General features: G+C 56.9%; 1 protein-coding gene across 1 annotated transcript in view; it reads left to right on the forward strand.

Annotated features, from left to right (window-relative positions):
• Nucleotides 1-20,819, forward strand: part of LOC116815149 (1-phosphatidylinositol 4,5-bisphosphate phosphodiesterase gamma-1-like) — a 76,926-nt gene extending 56,107 nt beyond the window's left edge. The window contains exons 13-32 of the mRNA XM_032763238.2: nucleotides 331-499; nucleotides 1,026-1,145; nucleotides 1,630-1,737; nucleotides 2,383-2,570; nucleotides 3,774-3,974; nucleotides 5,174-5,293; nucleotides 6,191-6,374; nucleotides 6,964-7,041; nucleotides 8,409-8,512; nucleotides 10,034-10,130; nucleotides 10,934-11,000; nucleotides 12,503-12,666; nucleotides 13,348-13,444; nucleotides 13,896-14,120; nucleotides 14,834-14,982; nucleotides 16,289-16,403; nucleotides 17,268-17,429; nucleotides 18,066-18,154; nucleotides 19,787-19,971; nucleotides 20,328-20,819. Of these exons, the coding sequence (XP_032619129.1) occupies nucleotides 331-499; nucleotides 1,026-1,145; nucleotides 1,630-1,737; nucleotides 2,383-2,570; nucleotides 3,774-3,974; nucleotides 5,174-5,293; nucleotides 6,191-6,374; nucleotides 6,964-7,041; nucleotides 8,409-8,512; nucleotides 10,034-10,130; nucleotides 10,934-11,000; nucleotides 12,503-12,666; nucleotides 13,348-13,444; nucleotides 13,896-14,120; nucleotides 14,834-14,982; nucleotides 16,289-16,403; nucleotides 17,268-17,429; nucleotides 18,066-18,154; nucleotides 19,787-19,971; nucleotides 20,328-20,379 (2,674 nt within the window). The 3' untranslated portion in view covers nucleotides 20,380-20,819. The remainder of the gene's footprint in view (nucleotides 1-330; nucleotides 500-1,025; nucleotides 1,146-1,629; nucleotides 1,738-2,382; nucleotides 2,571-3,773; nucleotides 3,975-5,173; nucleotides 5,294-6,190; nucleotides 6,375-6,963; nucleotides 7,042-8,408; nucleotides 8,513-10,033; nucleotides 10,131-10,933; nucleotides 11,001-12,502; nucleotides 12,667-13,347; nucleotides 13,445-13,895; nucleotides 14,121-14,833; nucleotides 14,983-16,288; nucleotides 16,404-17,267; nucleotides 17,430-18,065; nucleotides 18,155-19,786; nucleotides 19,972-20,327) is intronic.
• Nucleotides 20,820-27,886: the final 7,067 nt, after the last annotated feature.

Here is a 27,886-nt window from a genome sequence, read left to right on the forward strand (position 1 = left end):
GAACCTGTTGCTGGGTCTGGACATGTTCCCTGCCGCACTGCCCATTCCAAGGCCTGGATACATTCCCTGCAGAGCACTCCCAGGTTGAGTGTGTCACACCCTGATTTACTGAGTGTTCCCCAGCTTCGAGGGTTCTGCCCTAATCCAGCTTTCCCTAAACCAAGGTCTCTATCAGATTGTCCCATGCATCTCTGAGTTCCTGTTAGCCTCTTTGACGTCCTACCCTATTAGTTTTGCCCCTGGCTAAACTAGGAGCAGGCGCATGATCTGGAGCCTTTTCTCAGTTGCTATTCTGAATGATCTGGCCTTTCCTTCCCCCACCCACACCAGGTTCCCCATCATCCTCTCCATCGAGGACCACTGCAGCATCGTCCAGCAGAGGAACATGGCCTCCCACTTCAAGAAGGTCTTTGGGGACATGCTGCTCACCAAGCCAGTGGACATCAACGCTGATGAGTTGCCTTCCCCAACCCAGCTCAAGAAGAAAATCCTCATCAAGGTGCAGCACTTAGGGCCTGTCCTCTTCCCTTTCCCCCAGTCCTTTTCTGATACTGTCCAGAGGGGGGCAGTACAAGAACTGTACGCACCAGCCTTGCCCTGGTGTGGGCAGAGGTAGCTCTTGGGAGAGCCCTATAGTTTGGGGGTTACAGGAACATACTGGTGTGAGCTTTCTCCGCTTCCAGCTCTAAAGTACAAAGATGCATGAGAATCTCCCTCCCAGATTAAACCTAACCACCAGCCCTGGCCACTCATAGTCATTTAAGTCATTTTTGCTCCCAGAACAGACTACTTTGCCCACAGTACAGTGAACCCAAACAGCAGCAGCACTGGGCCAGGAAAACCAGGAAGTGAAACCAGTTGTAAACAGGAAGTGAAACTGACCAGTCATTTCACTGCCTCCGCTGAGTGATGTTATACATCCACCATGGCAGACAGGACACAGGCTCGGGTGCTGGTAGCACAGGTCAAGGGTCAGTCTAACTGTGTGAGTTCTCCTCTCTCTGGTTTGCTTGCCTGCTCCCTAGCACAAGAAGCTGGTGGAAGGGAACCTTTACGAAGAAGTCTCCACGGCCAGTTACTCGGAGAATGACATCAGCAACTCCATCAAGAACGGCATCCTGTACCTTGAGGACCCCATTGACCATGTGAGAGCCTTGCCCAGGCTTCGGTCTCCCTTTCCAGAACTAACAGCCAAGGGAAGGGGCTATAGACTGCACGTGGAACCAGGAACTGGGGCTCACGGTGCAGGCTGGAATACCAATACTTGGATTCCAGCAGTGGGGAAGGAGGTATCACAGTCCCATCCCCTCCATGGGTCATTAGAAGGGCTTGAACCTGGACATTCATCACAGACCTCCGCCATGTAAGCTAAAGGAGGGACTCTGTTACCCATTAGCAGTAATAGGCTGGTATCCTCTAGTGGACTACTCACTGGAGTGGAAACACAAACACACGTTCTGGCCATGGGTTACTGGGGCATCAGCAAGAAGTATGGGGTGAACTCACATGCTTGCAATGCAAGCAGCTGTGATCTCTGGCAGGTGCTGACATCCTTGGCCACCTCCCTGCCCTGTTCCCACTCCCCGGCTTCCTTATTGCCTGGTTCTGATGCTCCTTTCTCCTCGGCAGACCTGGAGCCCACATTATTTTGTGCTGACAAGCAACAAGATCTATTACTCCGAGGAGACGTCCCGCTACCAGTCCAACGAGGATGAGGAAGAGGTGGAACAAAAAGAGGTGTGTTTGTGGGGAGAAAAGGTGTGGATTGGGGGGAAGACAGTGCTTCAGAGACCGTCAGGATTCACCTACAGAGCCACCCAAGTACCTGCAACTGCATGTACCCCTTTGGGTTGTGCTTCTGCCCCAGCTCACCAGCTAAGGAGGGTTAGACTAGGTCAATGCTTGGAGAGGAGCTGGCCAAGAAAAGCCCAGGTGCTAGTGTTAGTTACCCAGCAGAGGGGTGCCCTTCACCGATAGTGCTAAACCAATGGTGTTAGGGGCACAGATGTGTGTTTTTGTAAGGGATGCATAACCAAGGTCCTGACCACTCCTGGCCATTAAATATCCCACTTCACTTTTCACAAGGCAGGGTATTAACCTCAGAGTCCTGCTCAGATTCCGGTTGGGGCTATTAACTTTTGCCGACTAGATCCCCAGGCAGGTTCAGTGGGACATGAGAACCTTCACTACCTGCCCTAAACTGTTGGGCAGCATTGTTGTGCACTGTTAGACTGCTGCTGTACTCCACCCCAAAGGTGGCCAAAGTGATTAAGGACATGACACCAAACCCACTGTCTCTCTTTCCTTCTCTCTCTCCCCCCTGGATTTCTCTGGTCTCTCCCTGCCCCGCCTGTCTCATCCTCGGGCTCTGCACCTCTCCAGGAGTTTAACAACAACGAGCTGCACTTCAGCGAGAAGTGGTTTCACGGGAAGCTGGGCGGGGGGCGTGACGGGCGCCAGATTGCTGAGAAGCTGCTGCACGAATACTGCACCGAGACGGGTGGGAAGGACGGCACCTTCCTGGTGCGGGAGAGCGAGACCTTTGTGGGAGATTACACCCTCTCCTTCTGGTAGGAGCCTCCTGCGACGACCTCCGTACTGGGGCACAGGATCTCCTCTGTCTCCGGCACCAGTGATCCCTTCAGATTGGGGACTCAGTTTCCCTTCAGTCCAAGGTGGTAGCGGTGGAAAGCTGCTACCATCTGATGACAGCAGCCATCTCTGTGAAACAAGCCGGTGGGCCTCACTCCGGTTCGTACTGGACTAATCTCGGGAGCCACCAGAAGGGTCGTTGATCCTCTCCCTCATTGGCAGCCTAGCAGCGAGGTTGAGACCTGAATAGATCCCGGAGACTGGGCTCCTCAGAGGCAGTCTGTCAGGGTGGGGTCGAGGAGGGACGCTTGCCCTGCTGATATCCCAGTTATGTGGCTCTACTGAGGGCTGCGGTTCCCAGGCCTGTCTGCAACATCATTCCCCAGCCCCGCGATGGCTGATGATAGGTGCTTCTCGGGGCGTGGTGATGGCCTCCCAGTGCGGCTCAGGATTACAGTCCGCACTCCCATTGACTTCTGCCTGAGTTAGGACCTAGCAGTCTGGCCTTTATAGATTCCACGTGGGAAAGCCCCAGTGAGGGGGAGGTGGGCCTGACCCAAAGCCCTGAGCCAATGTAAAGGACCACAGCCATAAACCTGCAGCCCCCACCTGCATCAGCCTGGAGCAAACAGCCAAACCACACACCCCCACCACTGTTGGATAGAAAATAGCACCATTAGCTGTGAGCGACCAGCTGGGATAGTTGCCTACACCATCCACTAGGGGACAACATGGTCACATTGTCTAAGCCAGTGTATTGCTCCAACATCCCTGTATGGATGGCCTGGCGAGGGTGACCAGATGTCCCTATTTTATAGGGACAGTCCCGAAATTTGGGGCTTTTTCTCATATAGGCACCTATTACCCCCCAGCCACCATCCCGATTTTTCACACTTGATGTCTGGTCACCCTCCGTCCGACTGGCTGGCTGCTATCTCAGTATCGAGCCGAACCGAAGCCCAGATCCAACCCCTGAATGTTGGGAGTCTCGATCCAAACCCCGCATTGTGACTCGGAATGTTCTTTGCTGTCCGGTCATCTCCCCACACCCCGCCAGGACTGGTGCAGAGTTCTTTGCTGTCCGGTCATTTCCCCCCATCCACTGTGCGCCCGGTTTGGGCAGCCACAGGGAGATGTGGTTTGTGCTTGACCCTGCTGATCCCTTCTTGTCCCCGCTGCAGGCGGTCCAGCCGAGTCCAGCACTGCCGTATTCACTCCCGGCAGGAAGCCGGCACCACCAAGTTCTACTTGACGGACAACCTGGTGTTCGACAGCCTCTACAGCCTGATCTGCCACTACCGCGAGGTGCCACTGCGGTGCAACGAGTTTGAGATGAGGCTCACAGACCCCGTGCCACAGCCCAACGCCCACGAGAGCAAAGAGTGAGTGTGTCACCTCTCCTCCCTTTCCCCTCTCCCCTTTGTTCTGCTCCTCTCCCTGTCCTTCTGGCCCTTGGTCGTCTCCACACAGTGCCTCTCTCCTTTTTGCCTCGCTTTTCTCCCCACCTCTCCAGCGAGCACCCTCTGCTGAACCATGCAGCCTGGATCCAGCACCCCCTGCTGGAGATGAGGTGTCACTGGGGCTGCACTTCCTCTTTGACTGAGGCACTGTCACCAGTGGAACTGTTCTGTTATAGGGTGTCAGTATGGCACCACATCAAGCTCTGGGGCAGGAGCCTGGATGGGGGGAGATTCTGGCCTATAGCCCCAGCAGTGGCCATTTTTTGTAGAGGAAACGACCCCCGCAAGCCCCAGGGAACTAAGTGTTCCCTCAGCCTGCTTATTCCCTGGGGATACCAATGGGGAATGGGGGTTTCGTGTGTAAATAATCTCAGGCCACATATAGCCAAGACTGTGGTTGCCAGCAGAACAGCACACGGGCATCATGGGGAGTGCACACATCCATGGGTGTGCATCCGCATGTGTGAGCAGACCTGATTCCTAGTGCAATAGATACACACATGAGAGCAGGTCTCACACCTAGACACTCAGCTGGTACATTAATACAGGCTATAGATCGGACGTGTCCATGGGGCCCCTGGAGGGTGGAGAACCAGAACTGGACTCCCATGCTCCTGAGCCTGAGAAGGAGCCAGGATTTACCAATGTACATTGCCAAAGAGCCACAGTAATACGTCAGCAGCTCCCTCACCCCGCACCTCCCGCCCACGAGCAGCCCTGCTGATCAGCACCTCCCCCCCGCACCTCCCGATCAGCTATTTCGTGACGTGCAGGAGGCTTTGCGGGGATGAGGAGGGGGAAGAGTGAGGGCACAATAGGCTTGGGTGAGGGGGAAGTGGTGGAGTGGGGGCAGCGTCTGTGGCAGAGCCAGGGTGGAGCAGTGAGCCCCTCCCAGCACATTGGAAAGCTGGCACCTGTGGCTGCACTCCCGGAGTCGGTGCCAATACAAGGAGCCGCATATTAACTTCTGAAGAGCCGCACGTGGCTTTGGAGCCACAGGTTGGCCACCCCTGGACTAGGAGATTGAAAAGAGTCGGCCCCTCTCTCATTTGCTGAGTCAATGCCATGGCACAGGGTCCAGATGATACATTGATCCTGCTGTGTGTTCCTTCCTGGCCCAGGTGGTACCATGCCAACCTGTCCCGCCTGCAGGCCGAGCACATGCTGATGAGGGTGCCCCGGGACGGAGCCTTCCTGCTGCGCAAACGCAATGAGCCCAACTCCTATGCTATCTCCTTCAGGTGAGTGTGAGCTGCCCAGGGTCAAGCTGGCCAGTCAGCCAACCCGTCACTGGGGCCTGAGCTGAGAAGCAGCAGACTTGTTTCCCTGGTGACCCCCTGGACTCAAAGGCTACAGCGTGCAGCCATTGCTATCTCTCCTCCCAGCCCCGTGTCCTGCCGTATGCTTGCACATGATTTTCTCCAGTCTCATTAGCTGAGCACAATTGGGACGGACGGGTTTTGGGACGGGGACCTTCAAGGAAAGCTGCTGCTGCAGGAAGTTGCATTGATGAGTCACTAGGGCTCCTATTCCCTTCCCTCAGGACTGGCTGAGTTTGTCTACACTGCAGTTAGACACCCCTGGCTGGCCCATACCAGCTGACTCAGGCTGTTAATTGCAGTGTAGACATTCTGGGACCCTCCCACCTCGCAGGGCACCAACCGAAGCCCGAACATCTACTCTGCAATTAAACAGCTCCGCCCGCCCGTATCAGCTGGCACAGGCCAGCCACGGGTGTCTAACTGCAGGGTAGATATACCCGGCGTGCTGTGGGCAGTCATCCCATCTTGTAGATTGCATGGAAAAGTGAGTTCTTGCTCTAGTCATTAGATACCCCCATGGAACTTACTGTGAGTCAGGATGTTACCCCAGTATCCTAGCTGCCTTCCCACTGGGATTAAACCTCCCACGATAAGCCGCTTGGACACAGGGATATTCTTCGTTCCTTTCCTGAACTGCTGTGCAGTGCTACTGTGCGCTGTTCCCCAATTGCTGCTGTCCACCCCAGAGGTGGCTGCATCTCAGGGTGGGTGAAATGATTCCCCTCTGCAGTTTGTAAAAACAGAAGGCATGTCTCCCCTCCCCCGCCTCCCCACCCAGCCCCTCTTCATGTGCCCTTTGGGCTGTGTTGGTAACAGAGCGGAGGGCAAGATCAAGCATTGCCGCATCCAGCAGGAGGGCCGGCTCTTCATGTTGGGCAGCTCTGCCGAGTTCGAGAGCCTGGTGGATCTGGTGAGCTACTACGAGAAGCACCCGCTCTACCGCAAGATGAAACTCCGCTACCCCATCAACGAGGAGACCCTGGAGAAGATGGGCACTGCTGTGAGTCCTGGGGGGCAGGGGAATCCCACGGAGGGCATTGGGGAAGAGGGGCAATGCAGCTGGGCAGTGTGGTGAATATGGGGGGGCTTTACGGCCACCCCACAGAATCTTGGAAAAGCCAAACATGGCTGCATCCTGTGGTCCCTAAACTTTGCTCAGGGGGTGCATTGGTAAGTTGCCCAGAGTCCCAAGGACCAGCTAATCAGATTGCCGGTGCTCTAATCCTTATGCAGAGGTGCAGCATGTGCAGACTACATCTCCCAGCATGCAGTGCTCTGGCTTGATCCTAGGGGCCGCTTTGGAGGTTGTAATCAAGGTGTGACACACAGGAGAGCGGGGAAGAGACAGATCTTTCTGGACTGACCCCAGTCGCCTGACATAGCCTAGGGGTACGAAAGGGAATGCCTCTATCCCATGACAGGGGGAGCTCCCAGCCCGCTCTCTAGCTCCATTAAGGAACATTCTATTCACATCTCCTCTTTTCTAGCGGGGATGTACACAGGTCCTTTTCTCTGCCCCCAGGAGAGGGGGAAGGGGGGAAGCTCCTGGGCTTGCCTCCCATGTTACCGCTGCTGCCTGTCCTTTGCAGGAGCTGGACTATGGAGCCCTGTATGAAGTGCGAACCCCTCACTTCTACGTGGAGGCCAACAAGATGCCAATGGCCAGGGTAAGAGAGCATGGGACGGGGACTCCCCCCAGGGCTGCGTGGCACAGGGAGGGCGGGAGGAGGGGGAGAGGGATTCACGTGCTGCCTGGGAACTGGATGATACTTTGTTCCGACTTGCTGCCAGTTCAAGAAGTGTCTGGGACTCCCAGCAGTCACCCAGCCATCCTGGGAATGCAGCCTGCGTATCCCGTCATTCTGTGCCAATGGCATCCACTCCCGGCTGCAGACCCAGACGTTTGACACTCAGCATTCACTTGAAAGGGTTACGTTGGATCCCTTCTCTGTCGGTGAGCCCTGCAGAGCCGGTGCGGCTTGGAGCACGAGAGCAGGTGTCTATTCCAGCTTACCCGCAGAACTGTTACAGTAGCGGAGCTCTGATGGCACAATCTTTAGCTGGTGATACAGGGACCAGAAAGACCCAGCCTGACTCTCAGATCCCGGGCAGCATTTTCAGCACTAGTAGCTAGAAAAAACAGCTCTTTATTTATCAGCAGCGTGTGTTGGATCTGGTGTCAGTGAGAGAATAAACATGGAGCCCCCTGGGGGCACTTATCAGATCACTTTTCAGGGCACCACTGCATCTTAAACTTCCCCTCCCAACAAGTGAACCCTTGGGCCAAGACCAAACACGGGACGCATTAACCCAAAGGGAGCTCTTTTCTGGTTATATTCGAAACCGTTTGCAACCTTGAAAAGGAAATCAGACTTTCCTGCTGCCATAGATGGCAGTGACGCAGAGTCTGTGCGTTAGACCAGGAGACTGCAGCGAAGACCTGGAGATGTTGCAGAATCTCCCCTGCTCTCTTGGCAGCTCTGTAAGCCAGAGCAGCTGCCACCTTAGGGCCTGAATCTGCCTCCCATACTCCCTACACAGTCCCAGTGGGAACTGTGGCAGGTCAGGCCCTTGATGATTATCCCAACAAGGAGCATGGCCTGCTGACCTGTACCATGGCAGGCATGCCATCAGAGCGGCCGGCAGAGACTCCTGGCACCCACTCTGCCCACACTCAAGCTTTGTCCTTCTCTTCCCCTAAACCTGTCTGGAGAGACAGTGGAAAAACCTTTGACGTGCCCCTAGAAGAGCTGTGGAAATCTGTGGTTCTCTGTCTCTGCCAGCAGCACTGATGCTTCTGTCTGGACATAGGGGATTGGGTTGACAATATGGCTGCTTTCAGCTGCATTATCGCCCATCTAAATAGTTTATCGACACTCATAATATATATATTGAGAGAGTCCTCGGTTACCTGAGATCAAGGCCTGGGGAGCTACTTTATATTCCTTTGCAGTTTTTCTTCTGCAGCGTTCCCTGCCCAGGAATGCTGGGCGCGTAACTGCTAAGGTTAGTGTGTCTCTGCTCTGCTCCCCAGTGTACGGTGAAGGCCCTCTATGATTACAAAGCCCAGCGGGAAGACGAGCTCTCGTTCTGCAAACAGGCCATCATCTACAACGTGGACAAGCAGGATGGAGGCTGGTGAGTTCTCCCTCCCATCCAGTCAGGGGTCCACTCCTCTCCCGGCACTGCCTGGCTGTCCCAGAGGAGGGGTCTCCTGCCTAGAAAGGCTGTTCTTATCAGATCACGGTGGGGCCAGGGCACTGTGGAGTCAAGAAGAAAAGCCATGGCTCAGGATAACACGAGGCATCTGATGTCGCTTTGTCTGATTGCTCTGGGGAGACGCTCCTCTCCCAAGGACTTTCTTCTGCTCATGAGCAGCTGGGTGTCTCCTTGTTGGCTCAGTCCTGGATGGCTCATCACCCAAATTACTGACACTGGGGGCCTGTCAGGAGATCCCCCTTTTTCTCATGGGGGCCATCTGCGTCCTAGCCTGTGGGGCTGGGCCGGAGGAGGGGTTCTTTCACCAGAGCTGAAAGGACACCAGTGGTGCAACCCACATGCCACAAATGGCCCCAGATGCTCTCTACCAGCAAGGTGGAGTCCTTCTTCCTACTTACCGTCTGGACATCTGATGGGACGCCGGATCCCTGACATGCCCAGTGCTCTGCCCAGTTAGGGACAGCTATGCCATATTCCTGCTGCGAACATCTTGTGGTGGAGCTACGCTGCCCTCGCCAGGACCGAGCTCCTCTGGCTCCTTCGCTCTCTGCTGGCACAAATGCTAACGGGCAACGCTCCAGGCTGATCAGTCCCCTGAGCCACCCTGCGGAGAGTGGTCCAGGGGAGGCCAGCGTGGGGCTTCCACTCCACGGGCCCATCACCTATGACCTGGCAAGTGCTGATTCAGCCTGAGACTGAGGATGTGTCTACACTAGAAGGGCTGCAGTGACACAACTGCAGCGCAGACACTTGCTCCAGCAATGGGAGGGGGTCTTCCCCTGCTGTCTTTAATCCCCCTCTCCGAGAGGCAGTAGCTAGGTCGGGAGAAGAATTCCTCCATCACCAGTTGGTGTCAGCGCTAGGGCTTAGGTTGGCCTCATTACACCACCCAGAGCGTGATGTTTTTCATAGTCTGGAGTGACGTACTTAAGCCGACCTACCTGTGTAGTGTAGGGCAGCCCCGAGAGCCCACACTCGTGTTAAATCTCTGCCCTTCTCTGGCCCCTCCTAAGCGCTCGTTAAGACTCACAGTCCTGGGCAGAAGTCATGGCAGATGGCAGAAGTGAAGCAGTTAGGAGAAGTGACATGCCCAGGGCACACCAGCAGAACCAGCAATGGAAACCAGGAATCCTGACTCCTCCACGTCCCTGCTCTAACCACGGGAGGACAGGCCAGTTACCAGGCAACCAAACCCTCCAGCGGTTCTCTGTGCTCTGCTCTATGCGCCAGGCTTCCTGCAGAGTGGAGCTCAGCAGACGTCACCCCGGCTTCGGCTGCTGCTCCAGGCGGCTACAGGAATTGCATGCCCTGTGCGTGTTGCTGAGACGTGTTTTAATGGCTGCTTTTCTGTTTCCCTGTTCCCCTGACATTGCGTGCAGTGTTCACATCCCTAGTACCCCTGAGTCAGTGTGCTTGCCTTGTTCCTGTTACCCCTTCTAGGTGGCGGGGAGACTACGGGGGCAAGAAGCAGCTGTGGTTCCCAGCCAACTACGTGGAGGAGATCATGAACATGCTGGGACAGGAGCAGGACGAGGCTGTGAGTTTAGCCCCCACGCTGGCTTCTTTCCCCACCTTCCACCACAATCTGAGGGACCCATTCAGCTGTCCTGAATACCACTGACAGGCCGCCCCTGTTGCTAATAAGCCACAGGCACCAAACCTGGCCAGGTTCCCAACTTCCCTGGAGCTAGGGTGACCAGATGTCCCGATTTTATAGGGACAGTTCCAATTTTTGGGTCTTTTTCTTATATAGGCTCCTATTACCCCCCATCTCCTGTCCTGATTTTTCACATTTGCTGTCTGGTCACTCTACCTGGAGCCCAAGTGATGCTGAGAATTCTAACCACCCTCACCTTTAATGTCGAGTAGGGGCCCAAGGAAACTATAGCTCCCAGCATGCAGTGCTCCATCCCAGCAGCCTTCTTTCCATCTAAAGTTCATCTCACCACCCCAAACTGCAACCCCCTGAATGATTCCTCTCCCGCCTTGGCGTCTCTCTCCACCGGTCCGATACAGCCCTGTTAAAAACCTGCTTGATAAATGGGAGAAGTGGATTTCCCCACCTTTGCTTTACTCAAAAATAGCTGCAATGATTTTGCTCAAGCTTAGGCAAGGTCTAGGGACCCATCCTGGAAAATCTCTATCCAGAAAGCTGACCCTTTGGAGCAACTCAGACGAGAAGGTTAGATCGGAAACTCTCCTGACTACCTCCTTCCAGCCCCTCCGCTCGGTACTGCAAATACAGCAGGAGAAAGGCCGAGACTGGCCTGAAAGCAGAGGTCTGTCTATATTTCTCTTGGTAACTGGCCTGTCTCTGCCCCATCCCTTCCTCTCTTCCAGTCTGCAGAAAACAGCCCCCTGGGGAACTTTCTGAAAGGGTTCATTGACGTACCGTCCTGCCATGTAGGTGAGTGTCTGTAACTGTCACCGGCGGAGTGAGAGGTTCTGGAATGTATCGTTTTGGGAGGAGAGGGGAAGGGTATTTAACCATGAGACACCACTGGAGACAGAAATCTCTTCTAACAGAGCAGCGTTTGGAGAATTCACCTTTTGCATGGGTGCCACTCCTGCCTGGAGCACCTGACTGGGTGATTCGTGCAGCTGGCCATCTGAAGGCAGTTCAGTCTAGTGGATAGAGCACCAGACTGGAACTCTGGAGAGCTGGGTTCTATTCCTGGCTCTGCAACTGGCCTGGACAAGTCAATTCACCAGTTCTATCCCTCAGTTTCCCCACCCATACAATGGGGATACTGACCTCCTTTGTGAAGTCCATGGAGAGCTATGGGTAGAATTTTCTATAGAAGCTGGGTATTATCATCATTATTAAATGAGGTCTGGTGAGTCTAAACCCGTTCCCTCCTGGCTGGATTCCTACCTTGGATCCCTCGGTGTAATGAGTTGTGGGGGGTTTCCTGTGAGTGGGGCTGTGGAGTACTGTGTAAAGTGATCCAAAGGGAGGTAGGCAATGCCTTTACTGTGCCCCAAAGAGCAGGCTCTGGAGCGCCCCTGTCTCTCCAGAGCTTTGTAGCAGGCATCTCTGCGAAGGTTGGCGGTGACTTCCGAGCTTCTGGGAAAGAGCCTACGGCCAGCCTGTGCTCCCATGTGACTGGCTGCGGCTCTCCCAGCTGTGGCCCTGCCCAAGGCCTGGCTGCAAGGGAGCTGCTATTTCATGGCCCCCATTTGTCCTAGCAATTGGGACTTAGAAGGAAGGGGATTCACAAGGAGAGGTGAAGCCGACAGTCTGAGCACCCCAAGCCGTAGGGGGAAGCTGAATCCACCCGAGGCAGATTTGCTGAATGGCCTTTACTACAGCTTAACTGACCTGAGCTGAAGGCCCAGCCCATTCCCAGGCAGCTCCCATCCCTTTCCTAGGCGGTAGATCCGAGCAAGTTGCCTCAGAGCTGTGGCCGTCTCTGGAGAACTGTCAGAGCTTTAGGGCCCAGTCCTGGGGGTGCTGAGCACTGTCAGCCCCATGGAAGGCAGAGGACATTGAGGGAATTCAGGACCTCCTGAGACAGGCTGTGAGATGCAGAGCCTCCCGTGTCCCTCTTGGCTTGAGGTGAATAAGAGGGAGGTCAGGCTAAGAGCCTTTCGCCCTCTTTCCTCCCCCAGTTTCCCATGGTGTGAGTGACACCACTGGGAGGTGAGTCAGGAATCATACCCTGCATCAATCAGCTGGCCCAAGCGCCCTGGGTAGCGGAGGGCTGCGCACGGCGACAGAAGACCAGGTTTCATGCTAGGTTCTGACACTCTTGCCAGCGGTGATGTTGCTTCAGAGGAAGGAGCTGAGCCCCACTCCACCCCCCGTGTGCAGCAGATTGGAGAGCAGGACCCTGAAGGGGTCTTTCGCTCCACAGAGCTGTCCATTGGGAATCTCTCCAAGTAAAGCCCCCTCTGATGTCCTTATAGTTATCTCCAAAGACGGGAGGAGCTCCAAACCATTTGTCTTCACCATCCATTCCCAGCAGATGTCCCACCCGTCCCAATCACTGGACGTGGCTGCAGACACACAAGAGGAACTCAACGACTGGGTGGCCAAGATCCGGGAGGCCACACAGAACGCAGATGCCAGGGTGAGTGAAAGGAGCCGTCTGCTTTGAGTGTCAGTGGTGTTCATTGTCGCCATTAGAGTGACCCAAACAAACATCCAGGCCAGGACCAATGTGCCTCACAAAGGTGGGGGCTGAGGCTCACTTTGGGGGGTGCCAGGGCACCCAGGAAGGCAGAGCGTTCCCCACTCCCTGTCTAGGGGAGATGCAGCTCCACTCCCTCAGGCTCTAGCTTACCTTGACGCTTGGGTCCGAGATGCAGTGAGCACTAAAGCTTAGGGGTAATGCCCGCACTTTGCCCATTCGGTGATCTGCTGGCAACTGAAGGGATCCATTAAATGAAGGAGGATGTAGCCGTCATCATCCCGAATATGGAGGTGCAGCCCTTGAAAACTACAGTTCCCAGCATGCATTCCTCCAAAGCAATCCCAGTGGAAGGCTGTGTGGTTCATTATGGAGCACAGAATCCTGGGACCTGTAGTCTCCAGAGGATGCACCTCTGTCTGGAAGGGGAGTGTGAGCATGGGCTGCTTTGCAGGACTCAGTGGTTCCCCTGAAACATCCCTGCCACGGGTGGAGGCATGGTGCCCAGCCCTAACAGACAGGCTCTGCCTGGCTGTTTGTGCGGGGTGTGTCGGTGGCTCATGTTTCTGTGGCTCTCTGCATTCTGGGCAGTGACCTGAGCGCCTGCCTTTCCCTGCGCAGATGCAAGAGGGGAAGATCATGGAGCGGAGGAAGAAGATTGCCCTTGAGCTCTCCGAGCTGGTCGTTTACTGCCGCCCGGTGCCATTTGATGAAGAGAGTAAGGCCCCAGCTGCTGCTGCATCACTGACTGAGCCCTCCGAGGGGTGTTGCCAGTGTGGATGGGAACCAAACAGGCCTTGGGAAGATCCTTCCCACCCATTCAAACAGCTGCTCCCTCCAGGCCCTGCCTAAGCCCACGGCTGTGCCAGCCAGCTCTGGTCCCCAACAGAACTGCCCAGCCCTAGCCCCTCCAGCCAGCCACCCCTCTCCACGCCAGGATTCAGAGCAGCCGAGCTCCATAGCAAGTGCAGTGGTAGGTGGGCAGTGGGCCCCATGTGGAGGCTGTGCCCTAAGTTCAGGCAGAGGAAAGCTCATCGTGGGGACTGCCAGCCTACAGAACAGCTGTCCTCAGTGGGCATCACTGATGTGCCAGGCTCCAGAGCACCCTGATAGTTCCCTAGAGAGGGCCTCTGGTGGCCACCCACCGACCATGCCCATTGTCGTTGCAGAGATCGGCACAGACAAGGCTTGCTATCGGGACATGTCCTCCTTCCCCGAGACCAAGGCCGAGAAGTACGCCAACCGCAGCAAGGGCAAGAAGTTCCTGCAGTACAACCGGCGCCAGCTCAGCCGTGTCTACCCCAAGGGCCAGCGCCTGGACTCCTCCAACTATGACCCGCTGCCCATGTGGATCTGTGGCAGCCAGCTGGTGGCCCTTAACTTCCAGACCCCCGGTAACTCTCCAGCCCCATACCAGTGGGCACGGGGCAGTTCGGACACAGATCCCCTCCCTTTCACATAGCGTGAGGTGCTTTGCCCAGCCAGCTTTGAATGTCCTGAGCACTGGGGCTCCCCTCCCTTCCCTGAGGAGACAATCCCACAGCTGAATGGCTTCCTTAAGTAAGACCTTGCAGTCATATGACCAAGAGCCAGCCTGACGCAACTGCCAGCAACCCAGGTGGTTCCATCCACTATACAGGCTGTTCCCACACAGGGCTCAGAACGCACTGCAAGGTGTAATTTGTGGAGATCACGGCACTGTCTTCCATCGGGGCACAAGGCATGGGTTTGCCTCTGTGTGACAAGTGGGGGGATTAGCTCCCCCAACCAACAGCACTGCGGGGGGCGGGGCCTTCTGCACAATGCCCTACATGCCTCCACACCACATGGAGACCTCGTGCCTCTGTACTGCCTCTGGCCCCACATGGGCTTCTCCCCCAGCTCATTAGTCATTGCCACTTGGATTATTCCTGTCTCCCATTCTCCACGTGCTGATTGGTTTTTGTCCCTTGGAACATTCCATTGTCTCTCGCCATGTGCTGATTGGTTTTTGCCCCTTTGAACGTTCTGGTGTCTCTCTCTGCATGCTGATTGGTTTTTGCCCCTTTGAACGTTCCGTTGTCTCTTTCCATGTGCTGATTGGTTGCTGACTTTGGGCTTCTTCCAGATAAACCAATGCAGTTGAACCAGGCCCTGTTCATGCTGGGAGGCCGCAGCGGTTACGTCCTGCAGCCAGACATCATGAGGGACGACTTGTTTGACCCCTTTGACAAGAGCAGCCTGAAGATTGTGGAACCCATCACTGTGCAGCTCCAGGTAAGTGAGAGACCAGCCTAAGACTTGGGGGAGGGACCAAGAGATCCACGTCCTGGGACCTGTCGCCTCAGGCCCATCAATCACTTAATGTCTGTTTCTTTCATATATTAATGCTGTTGGCCAAATCCTCACGTCTGTCACACCCATAGAAGCCCACTGCAGCCAATGTGGCCGCATGGGGGTAACAGAGGGCAGTGTCGACACAGGCGACAATGGCAGAGAGACATATTTCACTGTGCAGTGACCCCTTCCACCCTCACAGGCAGAGAGCTCAGAGCCTGCTCTGGAATCACAGGAGGCCCCAGTGCTTGAGCACAAGGAGAATCTCTGTTGGATGTTAGCAGTATACAGCCTATGACACACTGCTGAGCAGTTCTGGTTCCATCCTGTAGGGGGCAATGCCTCACATATATATATACAGACTCTATTTCCCTGCTTGTGTGACCCCCCTCCTCCCTACACATATACACAGACTCTACTTCCCTGCTTGTGTGGGGCGAGCCATTTTTTATGATGAGTCAGTAAGATGATGAATTCAGGATGCTAGTGGGCAGGGTGAGCAGCGTCTGGGACTAGGCCAGGAATCTTGTCAAGCCCCCCAGCTCCATGACTGAGTGTTTCTGCTGCCAAGAATTACAATCGGATAAGCAGCAAGGCTTGGGCCTGGGATGTGACAGATGCGGGATCACGTGGAAGTACAGGCGGGCGCTTAGACACTACTGTAATGACCATGGTATAAAAACCTCTCTAGAATAGAGTAGTGAGGGGTGCAGGGACACTGGAAAAAACCCTGAGGCCGAAGCGGGTGTGTGCTGCTCCCATGCCCTGGGAGGGCGCTGCCTGCCCCCTGCTGGTTTCTTATGATTTAGGACACACAATGTCATAACTGTGCTGCCTCTGAGGACAGAATGGGGGTCCCTAGGGAGGAGGGTCAGGCCCTAAAGATGGACATTACAGAAACCCACCACAGAGATTGAGTCAGAAATGAAGCGACTTGGAGCTGGGATCAGGAGTGGCAGAAGCTTCCTAAAAGTGTAGGGGGAGCCACTGGTGCCTGAACCATGGCCCCGCCCCCCATGCCACCCCTTCCCCCTGAGGCCCTGCCCCACTGCAGCCTTTTCCCCCTCAAGACCTCGTCTCCCATTTACTCTTCTCCATCCCTCTGTCCCAGCTCTGTCTCTCACCCTTATGGCCGGTAAACTGTGATGGGGCCACGGCCCTCTGGTGCCCTTGGCTGGGATTCTGCAGCAGTTCTAACATTGCAGTCTGCTTGTCTCTTCCCGGCATCTCCGCCTCCTCGCCACAGATCCTAGGCGCCCGGCATCTCCCCAAGAATGGCAGGAGCATCGTGTGCCCCTTCGTGGAGGTGGAGGTCTGCGGCTCGGAGTTTGACAGCAGCAAGAACAAGACGGAGGTCGTAGGTGAGGAGCTGGAGGGAAACAAGCATCGCAGAGAACAGAACTGGGCCCTCTCCTGTAGCCAAACAGAATGCTGCCGGCAGGCTCATCCCCCACCTGGCCTGGGCAGACATTCAGCTGGTTCCCTGCATGGTTGGGCTGTTCATTAATTGCAGCATGAATACAAGGGGCCTGACTGCTCTGCCACACAATGCGCTGAGCTTTCTGCATGCCACACACAGCCCCCAGCTTGTCAGCCTCAGTACCGGCGGCAGCAGGACCAGAACTCATGCCCTGCAGCTCTCAGGGTATTGGAGGCCTGCGTGTTGGGGTGGCGAGGGGCAGCTCCCCCATGAATGACCCCACTGGAGCAGCTGTGTGGACCCCAGAAGTGTGATGTAGCAATTGCCTTAATAAGGGGCTGTGACCCCTCAAGGCTGGAGAGGGCGTCTATAAAAGGAGCCATGTCAGCCCGTGGTCTCTCAGTGCATCTGCCCTAAAACTGCTCCCCATGGCAGAGGGTGGATCTACAGGGACAGCGTGACCCTAGAACAGGGGATCTGTTAGTGACATCGTTCTCCCTGGGAGCAGCCAGTAATGGAACCGATTCGCTCTTGAGCGAGTCCCATGCACTCCAGCAGGCAGCGGTGATGTGTCCGTCCGGACTAGTGTGCCCCGGCGTGAGTCTGACATCTGCTACAAGGGGGCGGTGATGGGTCCCTACAGACACACACCACAAGAGCCAGTGGTATGTGTCGTGCACGCACACACCCGTGTCAGCCAGTTCCTTTGCCTTGCCAGGTGGCGGGCACTCCCCTTTGTTCTCTGCTGGTGTAAGGCATTCAGAGGCTTGTGTTTCTTGTGTGCTGACCCCCCCTTCTCCCCCAGCTGATAACGGCCTGAACCCCGTGTGGCTTTTCAAGCAGTTCGTCTTCGACATCAACAACCCTGAGTTTGCCTTCCTGCGCTTTGTGGTGTATGAGGAGGACATGTTCAGCGACCCCAACTTCCTGGCCCAGGCCACCTTCCCTGTCAAGGGCCTCAAAACAGGTACAGGCTGCCTGCTGCAAGCCCTTCCTCTCCGCGGTCCCTCCCCGAGGTAGGCCTGTCCCCGGAGCCAACTCTGCATGGGGATTTCCTCACCCCAGGACCCTGCAGGCATCTTCCTGTTCAGCTGGCAGTGCCTGCCCCTCCCAGCTCTGTCCTCACCAGCAAACCCCTGATGCCCCAAACTTGCCAGCTCCCTCCCTTCCCAAACGAGTGTGTTGCTGTGAGATGGAAGGAAGGACAAAGTGTGAGCTTGCTGGGTTTGCAGGGGAGTGTGCAAGAACATCTGCGTGTGCACGGGAGTGTGTGTGTGAGCAGGAGGCCGGTGCTGGCTGCTTACATCTGTGCCCAGGCATGCTGGGAGGGCAGCGCGGGAGCTGAGGTGGAGGCCCGGGCATGCTGGGAGGGCAGCGCGGGAGCTGAGGTGGAGGCCCGGGCATGCTGGGAGGGCAGCGCGGGAGCTGAGGTGGAGGCCCGGGCATGCTGGGAGGGCAGCGCGGGAGCTGAGGTGGAGGGCCGGGCATGCTGGGAGGGCAACGCGGGAGCTGAGGTGGAGGGCCGGGCATACTGGGAGGGCAGCGCGGGAGCTGAGGTGGAGCCATGCTGACTGGGCTGTTATTACCTCGCTGCTGCCTGCAGGCTACCGGTCAGTGCCCCTGAAGAACAGCTACACTGAGGACCTGGAGCTCTCCTCCCTGCTCATTCACATCGAAATCATCAACGCCAAGGTGAGCAGCCTGTGACACAACTCCCCCCAACAGGAGCTGGCTGCCCCCAGCATCAGCTGGTGCCTTTAAGTCACTCGCCTCCTTTGGTCTTTAGCCAGTTCCCTAAACTCCCTTCTCACCCGGCCCCCAGCTCTGACTCCGAACAGCGCTGCAGAGCCGGCTCGTGCCTGCCCCAGGCCCAGTGCCTCGCCCTGCAGAGCTGCCAGCCTCCGAAGGAAGGGACTGGCTAGGAGAACTGAAGATAGTGATGGCTGCACCATAGTGAAGGCTGACAGGCCTTGGGAGATCAGGGCAGTGCTGGGCATCTGAGCAGCCCACACCAGCTGACCAAAGACAAAGCTTAAACAGGCAGGGCAGGGACAGCCTATAGTATTCAGCAGGAAAGCCTCATCTTTCCGAAAGAGGTGTGGCCCATGGAGACCACAAGTCCCAGCATGCAATGCAGCTTCTGGCTCACTCCCCTAGGAACTCTGCATGCTGGGATCTGTAGTCTTCACAGGCTGCACTGCTTTCCCCATGCGAGTGTGGTGGGTGCCAGCTGAACATGGCTGCTAGTGCGGTGCCCACAGGGCCTGTAGCTGGACAAAGGAGGGGTGCCCTGATCAAGGGCCTAGGCCAGGGGTTCTGAAACTTCATTGCACCGTGACCCCCTTCTGACAACAAAAAGTACTACCCAACCCCAGGAGTGGGGACCGAAGCCTGAGCCCGGCTGAACCCCTCTGCTGTGGGCAGCGGGAAGCCAAAGACCAACCCTCATTGACCTGGGTAGGACCCAAGGGCTTCAGCCCTAGGAAAGGGCCTGTAACATGAGTCACGCCACCCAGGACTGAAGCCCTCTGGCTTTGGCTTTTGCCCTGGGCAGTGGGGCTCAGACTTCAGCCCCGGGCCCTTGCAAAATCTAAGCAAGCCCAGGCAACCCCATTAAAATGGGGTTGTGACCCACAGTTTGAGAACCGCAGGCCTAGGCACTAAGAAGCACCCACACTTCACTAGTTGGATATATCCCTTGTGGCTTGGTACAGCTCACTTACCAGCTGCAGAGGGCACTGCGGAGCAGTGTGAGGCACTTTCACTCCCACCTGGGAGCTGAACAGTCTGCATTCCTCACTGCTGCCAGCCAGTCGGGCTCAGCTGTCCTGGGCAGCTGGAAGGTCCCCAGGGGAGAGTGTCACATAGTGGTTAGAGGAGCTGGGTTCTGCTTGCTGCTTGGCCACTCACTTACTGGCTGGCCTTGGACAAGGCCCTGCCCCTCTCTGCCTCAGTTCTCCCATCTGTGAAACAGGGAGAATGGTTCAGATGCTGTCCTGGCTCACAGGGTGGGCTCTGAGGGTTAATTAAAGCATTGGGTTAATTGAGTAAGGGGTCTATATGTCACTAAATGATGGGGCAGTTTGGGACGTGGATGCCTATTAGAAACCATGCTGAGGCTGGCAAACTCATGCCACTTGTGATCGAAAGTGATTCTGAAGCCAGCTGTTTAGCTCTGGAGGGCTAGTGGACTCCTGGCTCCTGGGCTCCAGAGCCGCAGGCCCTCTTTGCCTCACGAGAGTGTGTTTCTCAAGGTGGAGCAAGGAGGGTAGGCCACTTTCTCAGTTCCCGACACGTCCCTCCCTGTGCGTCTCCTTGTTGCAGGAAGAAGATGAGGAGAACCTGTACTCCTCCATCCAGCAGCTGCGTGACCGAGCCAGTGAACTCTCCAACCGGGTCTCAAGCTTCGAACACAGCAACAACTGTGACTTGCGCCACCAGCAGTGGCTGGACGAGCTGCGGGCAGCCAAGGAGCGGCTGATGGAGCTGACCGAAGTGCGCAACAGGAAGTGAGTCCTGATCCCATGTGATAAACCCCATCCACCCACCCATCCTGGGGAGCTGGGATAGAACCCAGCTACTTCAGCATGAAAAAAAGAGGCTGCTGCCCCCACAGCTGAAGGAGCACTCCCTTAGCTATAGTAATAGTAGGTCCTTTATCCACTCTGTAGACCAGCCACTGGAGGGCAATGTGATCACACATGCACTCCTCCCTCTGGTAAGACAAGAATAACTATCCTCTCATGCAGTGACAAATCCCAATCCCTTAGGGAGCAGCTGTGAAGTGGGCAGACATCTGTTTTCTGCTCCCAAGGGGCCATGGCTAATTGTGCAAAGCCATGTTACACATTCTTTCCCCCTCCAGGCTGATGGAGAAAAAGAAGAGAGATCGACAGATGGCCAACAAGCACAACTGAGCCAGCCGCGGGGCTCTCCCAGCTGGGGCCCTCTGCTAGGGAGCCTGGAAATTCTTGCCCGCAGGAAATCTGGTTGCTGCTACCAGTCATCCCCTCGACAGTCCACCTTTCCAGCTGGCTCGCTGCTCTCACTCTGCATCCGTCAACTGCCCTGGGGGAAGAGACATTGGCTGCTAGAACTACAGCATTTGCAGGACCTGGAGAGAACTGGAGGTGGTTCTGAAGATGGGAGCACAGAGCTGTGTTAGCATCTTTCCTGTTGTAACAGCCAAGCTTTTCAATGAGATGGAAATGGGGTCACATGTCAGGGCGCGCAATGTTCTCAAGAGGATTCGAGAAGCCACCCGGGGCAGGGGTTCCCATCAGCCGCCTCATCCCCAGTCAGTCTGATCTGCTTCAACATCTGTTTAAAAAAATTTTTTTCACCATCATGAGACTTCCAAAAGGGGGGAGGGACATCTCAGGAGCTATAGGTTCAAATCCTTTCGTAACTCACCAGTCTGTCTGTGTTCACGGTGGCGTCCCTAGATGACATTTCTCTGCAGTACAAAACCATCGCATACACAGGGGCCCTGGAAGGGCCAAGGGTAGCAGGAGTGACTGGCCGGGGGGCTGCAGGTTGTAATGGAGGGGCACCGGCAGAGCAGTGTGTGGAGCAGGAGGGTGTGTGCTCTGCCTGGCTGTTGCCCCTCACAATGGTTAGAGGAAACCCTGCCCCCTATTTATTTATTTATTCATTGGGAGGCTGGCGGTTGATCCCTTGCTCCGCGGCCCTTTAGAGTCGGGGTGACACTTGCTGATGTGTTGCAGCTCTCCCTGAGCCTGCAGGGCCTGGGGAGCTGCTGTGACCCCCAGGCTCCTGTTCTGCAACGAGATAAATGGTCTGAATTGCCCTGCAGACATTCCCAAGGGGCAGCCAAAGGCTACTACCAGTCAACCTGACATGCTGGGGGGCAGAGGCCCCAGTGCATCCCTGGGAGCCTCTGGCTGAACGGCCAAGGGCGGGAGCCACACAGCTGTGGGTGGGTTCCCAGCCCTGCCCCAGTAAGACAGGTACATTCCCATTCCCCCTTGCTGGAGTTCCCTCCTCCTGGAGCAGATCAGAGCCTGGGGAGCTGCCCAGCCCTAGGCTGGTGAGTGGAGTTTCTGGCTCTGTCTTGCCTTGTGCGGCTGAGGTGGGGGGGGTTCTTGTCATTGCCTTTGAAAGGGCTTTTCACTTCTGCGTTACCTGCTGCCCATCACCTCATTAGCTTGTTGAGCAGAAGGATGCAGGGACCCGGGATGAGGAATCGGTGGACTGAGAACCAGCTGCACTCTGCACGTAGCTAAAGCTTTCCATCGTCCCAGTGCTGAACAGCTCCACAACCCCCAGCAGGGAGGTGAGTCAGGACCGTTCGCCCCACCGGACCAACCAAGAAACCGAGGCACAGAGAAGGGAAGGGGGTATGCAACAAGCCAATGGCTTTGGACCCAGGCGTCCAACCAATCGTGCTGCCTCCCTGCATGTTTGAGTTGGCCTAAGAAAGGACTATCAGCGGGCGCAATCACACAATGATAGGATTAGGCACCGCAGACAGGAACCTGGCTCACTCAGACCCACTTCTGAGCCCTTGCCCAGGGCAGGAACACAGGCTGCCCCGCCCTTTGGGTGTCATATACTAACAGCTGGGATCTCCAGCAGTTGCCAGTATGGATGAGACAGTCACTGAGCCAGTGCTGAGGTTTCCAGGCCATTTAGCTGCACAGGGAAGATGTAAACCCAGGAACTGTGCTGGGATCTCGAGAAATAGATGCGATTTCTTTTTTCAATGTGTGTCAAACTGCGGGGAGGGTTCTGTGACCAGCCATGTGGAAATGCGGCACTGTCCCCGAGAGACCTCCCAGAATGAGGGAAGGGGGTCAGGCTTGGCTAGAGCTCCGCCTGCACTCTGCAGGGACTCAGCGCAGATGTAAAACCAAGGCCCTGACCACCCGCAGTCAGTGAGTGCCCTGGGCTTCTTACAAATCCCATCTGTGGTGCTGCAAACAGAGGGCAGAAGAGGAGGGTTGACCTGACACCAGCCCCCTTCCTCACAGGGCTGACAGTCTAACCTCAGGTGCAGGGCTGGCTCCAGGCACCAGCCGAGCAAGCTCGTGCTTGAGGTGGCAGATTCTAAGGGGCAGCTTCCGCCCAATCCTAGGGTGGCACGGCCACCCTTTTTTCCCTTGGTTCACCACTCCGGCCACCCTGTAGGGGGCGGTGGTGCGGAGAAGGGGAGCACCCTGCTGGGAGCAGGCTGCACGCTCCATCTGCCGCAGCCAGTGTCAGGTCTGCAGCAAGTGCAGCAGCTTGCGTCCTTCCCTCCCCGACGACCTTCAATTTACCTACAGGCAGGAGCGCTGTGGAGCCCTCCTGGCAGGTGGCGCGGCGGGAGGGGCTGAGTGGTGAGCGCCCCAGCAGAAGGAAGCCCTGGCTGTCCCCCTTCTCTCTCTCTCTCCCCCGCTCCCTTCCCCCCGCTAGCTGGGGCTCGCACTCCACTGCCCGGGGCACGTCTGCAGCACAGGGAGTCCTGCTAGCCAGCGCGGCCAGGGGAGGCAGCCGTGAGCCGCCAAATAAGTGGCACCAAAAGTTTGCACCCTGGCTCCAGCTGCGCTCCACAATTTCTATTTTATTTTTTTGCTTCGCCGCTCCGACCGCCCTGCACAGTTTTGGTGGGGTTTTTTTTGCTTGGGGCTGCAAAAAAGCCAGAGCGGGCCCTGCTCAGTTGACAGACCATAAACAGGACCCTGTCACTGGAGCTTGCAGGCCACATTTGGGGAAGGTGGAGGCAAAGGGAGCTTGGCCTATGATCATGGGGAGGTTGTTCCAGGCATGTGGTGTAGGATGGAAGAAAGTAGGAGACGGGGGTGAACAAGGGTAGGAGGAGGGTAGGCACGAAACTCCAGCTCAGGTAACGACATTCTGCCAATCTAGCATGTCCAGCGCAGTTACAGTCAGAGAGTTTATCCTCACCCTTCTTTAAACACTGTTGTGTGGTGTTAAACAGCTGCACATCCCACCCCAGAGATGGCTGCATTTCAGGGATCAGTCTAGAGAGCACTTTGGGATCCTTCAGGATGAAATGTGCTACATTATTATTTTATTTGTATGACAATAGCTGATATCAGGGCTGCATTGTGCTAGGTGCTGCAAAAACACATAGTTACAGGCAGTCCCTACCCCAAAGAACTTACTAAAGAGACACAGCAGGCAAAAGGTGGGAGGGGACACTGAGGCACAAAGTGGTGAAGTGACTTGCCCAAGATCACCCAGCAGGTCCGTGGCAGAGCTAACCATAGACATCAGTCTCCTGAGTCCCTCCCGCTGGCAGTGCAATCCACTCTGCCATACGGCTACAGAAAGGAGTTGGGAAGAAACCAAACGCCCAGCTGAAATTCCCCTGTCCTCCCAGCTGCTGCAGATCCCTGCTATTTCATCACCCCTACATAAATCCCTTCTTTTTAAAAACAGTATCTCTGATCTGGGAGCAGGGAAGGGGCAAGTGAAACTCCTTCCAAGGAATCCCAGACAGAGCTTTCCAGCCTTCCAGAGCCCCAGTAGGATAAATAAAAGGAGGAGTGCAGGAAACCACTTTGGATTCATGCCTGTGTTGAGAGGGGTTGTCCAACCTCTCAGCTCCAAAAGTCAGCATCTCGGGTCCAAGAAGAAGGATCCCGTGTCCACCCAGCTCTGGGATTGTTATGAATGTAACATAATAAGGGGGTGATGCCAGGAAAATGCCTGAGGTGCCTCAGTGGGCCAGATGCAGCCTGGATGTAAGCACTGAAGCCAGCGGAGTTGTGCCCACCTACACCATGACTGAATCTGACTTAATGTTTGTTTTGGACCCATGTGGATGAGAAGGGGGGAAGCCGGATGCTGCCCCCCCCCGTTAAATAGGAGGTGCACAGTTGTACCTCAGCCCCTGGAAAGTGCTAGGAGATGCTGGCACTGGGGCAGGTACTGACGTTTCCAAGAATGGCTAATAAAAGAAGCACAAGGGAGCCAGCAGCTGGAAGACTGGTCTTTGGAGCAGCTTCAGGCAGGTATCAGGTCAGGATGTTATTGTAGGTCTCATGCAGGAGGATAGAGTGTCCCTATGGGGGATCAGGCATCCTGCTGGTGTCACTGCAGGGAGATCCGTGAATTCTTTGTATGAAAATAAATCTATTTAGCCAATATTTATACACACAGGTGTAGGCCTTGTTTTCTGTCGGTGCATTGCTCCACTCACCCCAGAGACCTCTACAGTCTCTGTCCGCTAGCTCTCAATTCTGGATTCAAAGCAGGACATTGGCCAAATGCAGCCCATCATTCTCCTCGTCTGTAAGGAAAAGGGGCAGCTCCCGGAGCCAACACATTGCAGTGCTCCAGGTTAAAATCCCATCCCAGCAGACGGGTTGCTCAGACCGAGAGAAAGGCGCCCTGGCTCTGTTCCTGGCCCCTGTGGGGATTCAGTTAGCATGCTGCTTACTCTCCTCTTCTACATTATTAATGAAACTGCACCAGTCCGTCCCACTGGGCACAATCCCTGACCTGAAGAGAAGTGGAGACAGGAAAGAAATAGAGATAAAGGAGAGAGAAAAGGACTATAGTGAAGACAGACACTGAGAAAGATTCACTCAGACCCCATCCCATCCTCGTACATCATTTTCCATGGGTGACCCATGCTTTCCCCATTCATTTGAAAACCCTGGGGGAATCATCACAGTGATGATCAGCTCCTCACCCAGCCCCTGGCTCTCTGGCCTGGGTTTGAGGGGTGCTTAGGCTGCTCGTGTCTCTGCAAACCAGGAATGACTCTGTTTGCAGGGCCTCTCACTGGGTCAGTGCTGGGGTTTGCACATTTTGTTCCATAAACCTCAGCAGACTGGCCACCCGAAGGAGCCCCTGCATGGCTGAGCCAATGGTGGAGAACAGACACGCCAGAGAGGCAGAGAGTAAGAGAAAAAGGAGGAAAGGGGGAGAAACAATTAGTGCCAGAGCAAGGAGAGAACAAGGTAAAGGAAAAAGAAAAGAGAACATGGGAGTGGGATTCCTCATCCCTCCTTCCAGCCCAGCCGCCATCCCAGGCCCTCCTCCCTGACCCCCACCAAAGCCAGCCCCTCCCTCCACCAGGACAAGTAGACTTATAGACTTTAAGGTCAGAAGGGCCCATTATGATCATCTAGTCTGACCTCCTGCACAATGCAGGCCATACAATCTCACCCATTCACTTCTGTAACAAACCCCTAACCTATGTCTGAGTTACTGAAGTCCTCAAATTACGGTTTGAAGACATCAAGCTGCAGAGAATCCCAGCTGGGGATCCCCAGGGCAGGGAAGCACCATGCACAACCCTCTATTCCCCATCCCTTCACAGCCAGACACCCACCAGGCCCGGGCAGCATGTGCACCTGCCACCTAGGTGCAGGAGTCCCACCCACTGGGTGCCTCACACGCTGGTGGCGCCTTGCTGCTGGGTGAGGGCCATGGCCCTGGAGATGAGGCAGCAGGGGAGGGGTGCTCACACCCAGCCCCACTCTATTCCCACCTGGTAGGGGACTCCCCCTGAGGAGCAGCAGTGGAGGGGCTATGACACACAGCAAGTTGCCCTGTCCCATTTCCTCCCTCCCGCCTCTCATAGGACAGCCGCGTTCGCAAGGTCCCTCCCCCTCATCCCGATTTGGTCCCGCCCTTGGGGCTCTGCGCCCGGCCCGAGAGGGGGCGCTGTGCGGGGAGAGAGCGGCGGCTGGTCTGTCCTGCTCCTCCCCGGACTCTATGGTGCCCCCGCGACACGGAAGCGCTCGGCTGCGGGAGGCCCCGGCTCGCTCCGCGAAGGGCCCCGGCGCCCGGGCGCGGGAGGTGAGAGGCGGCGGTGGCGGGTTCTGGGCGGACACGGAAGCGCTCGAGCTTGCCTGGGGTCGAGTCCCGCGCTCTGCGTCAACATCGCGAGGGACTCCCGGTCGCCGCGGCGACGTGGAAGGTGATCGCAGGCCGGCCGGATGGCGGGTTTCCTCGGTCCGAAGTGCCCCACAGCCCCCCCTGACACGGCGGGCTCGCTCAGCTCCCGGAAGGTCACCCGATTCGGGCGGAATAGCTTCCGACCCCCCGCTGCCTCCCTAGTCCGCAGCATGGGGGATTACTCCATTCTCCCCCCTGGGAGACACCCCCGGTAGACCCCTTCCCCAGTGGTTTCCCCGACCTCGCTCGGCCTCGTCCCAGTTCTCGTCATCAGGTAGAGCCACTGGCGAACCCGTCTAGGATCCCGTCCTAGACTCTGTGGAAAAGCCCCTCCTTTCCCAGTAGGTAGAAACCCGCTACCTGTTCCTGGAAGACCTCCTCTCTCCTCAGCTCCTTCCTTCTCTGCCCGAGAGCCCCCCTAGCCTAGGATTAGCCCATAGGCTTCCCCCGCGCTCGCCTCGTTCTCATAAGTCATGGCTGGCTCCAGCCCACTACATCCACTTTTTGTCCCTCCGGCTGGACTGTCGGCAATGATTCTCCCCCATCCATCCCCTCTGGCATCTGTCAGTTCCCAGTCCCGCGGGTGGCGCCGCCCTACACCCAACGCGTGGAAACCCCTAGCTACCCTCGGCGATAGGATCCGCGCTGCGCTGGTGAGCAGCCACTCCGCTCCCCCCGAGATTAGGCACCCCGGAGCCTGGGAGCCCCTCCCCGGACCTCCCCCCGGGACCCCTTCCCCCCGGGATCCCCGCTGCTGAGCCCCTCCCGCCGGGACCCCCCGGCCTGGAGGCCCTCCCCCCGGGACCCCCCCGGCCTGACTCCCTCCCCCCGGGATCCCCCCTCCCCGGGTCCCCTCCCCGGGGCAACCCGCTGGAGCCTCCCCGATTCCCCATCCCCCGGGACCCCCCCCCGCCTTGAGCCGCCTCCCCGGGACCCTCCGTCCCCCCGGGACCCCCCGCCGCCTTGGAGCCGCGCTCCCCCGGGACCCCCCCCCCGGGACCGCCCCCCGCCTGAGCCCCCTTGCCCCACCCCTCCCCCGGGATCCCCCGCGCTGTGGGAGCGGGCCCTCCTCCGGGGGACTTCACCGTCCCCCCGACCTGCGTTACGGCCACCTCCCCCCGGTATCTGCCCCTCGCCCCCTTCCCTGGGCCCCCCTCTTTATACAACCGGGCCCCCCCTTCCCCCGGAGGCACCCCGCTGGCGCCCTCTTCCTGGCTGTTGACACGCCTCCTTGTCCTGGAGTGCCTTTTCTCGCCGCCGGATACCCCTACCAGGCGCGGGGCTACCCCTCCGCCTGGGGCCCCTCCCCTCGGGATCCCACCCCCTCCCCCGGGATCCCCCCGCCTGCTGTGAGCCCCTCCCCCCCACCGGGCGCACCCTCTCTCCCGCCTGGTTCACGGTAAACCCCCTCCATTGTTCCCGGGGGACCCCCCCCGCCTGGTTTGTGCCTCTCCCCGGGCATCCCCAGCACCTATCCCCCCGTGGACACCCCTGTCCTGCGGCCCTCCCCGCCTTCGGGGCACATTTTCCGTCCTACGATCCTCT

This window comes from Chelonoidis abingdonii, chromosome 2 (assembly GCF_003597395.2).
Source record: "Chelonoidis abingdonii isolate Lonesome George chromosome 2, CheloAbing_2.0, whole genome shotgun sequence".
Lineage (NCBI taxonomy): Eukaryota > Metazoa > Chordata > Testudines > Testudinidae > Chelonoidis > Chelonoidis abingdonii.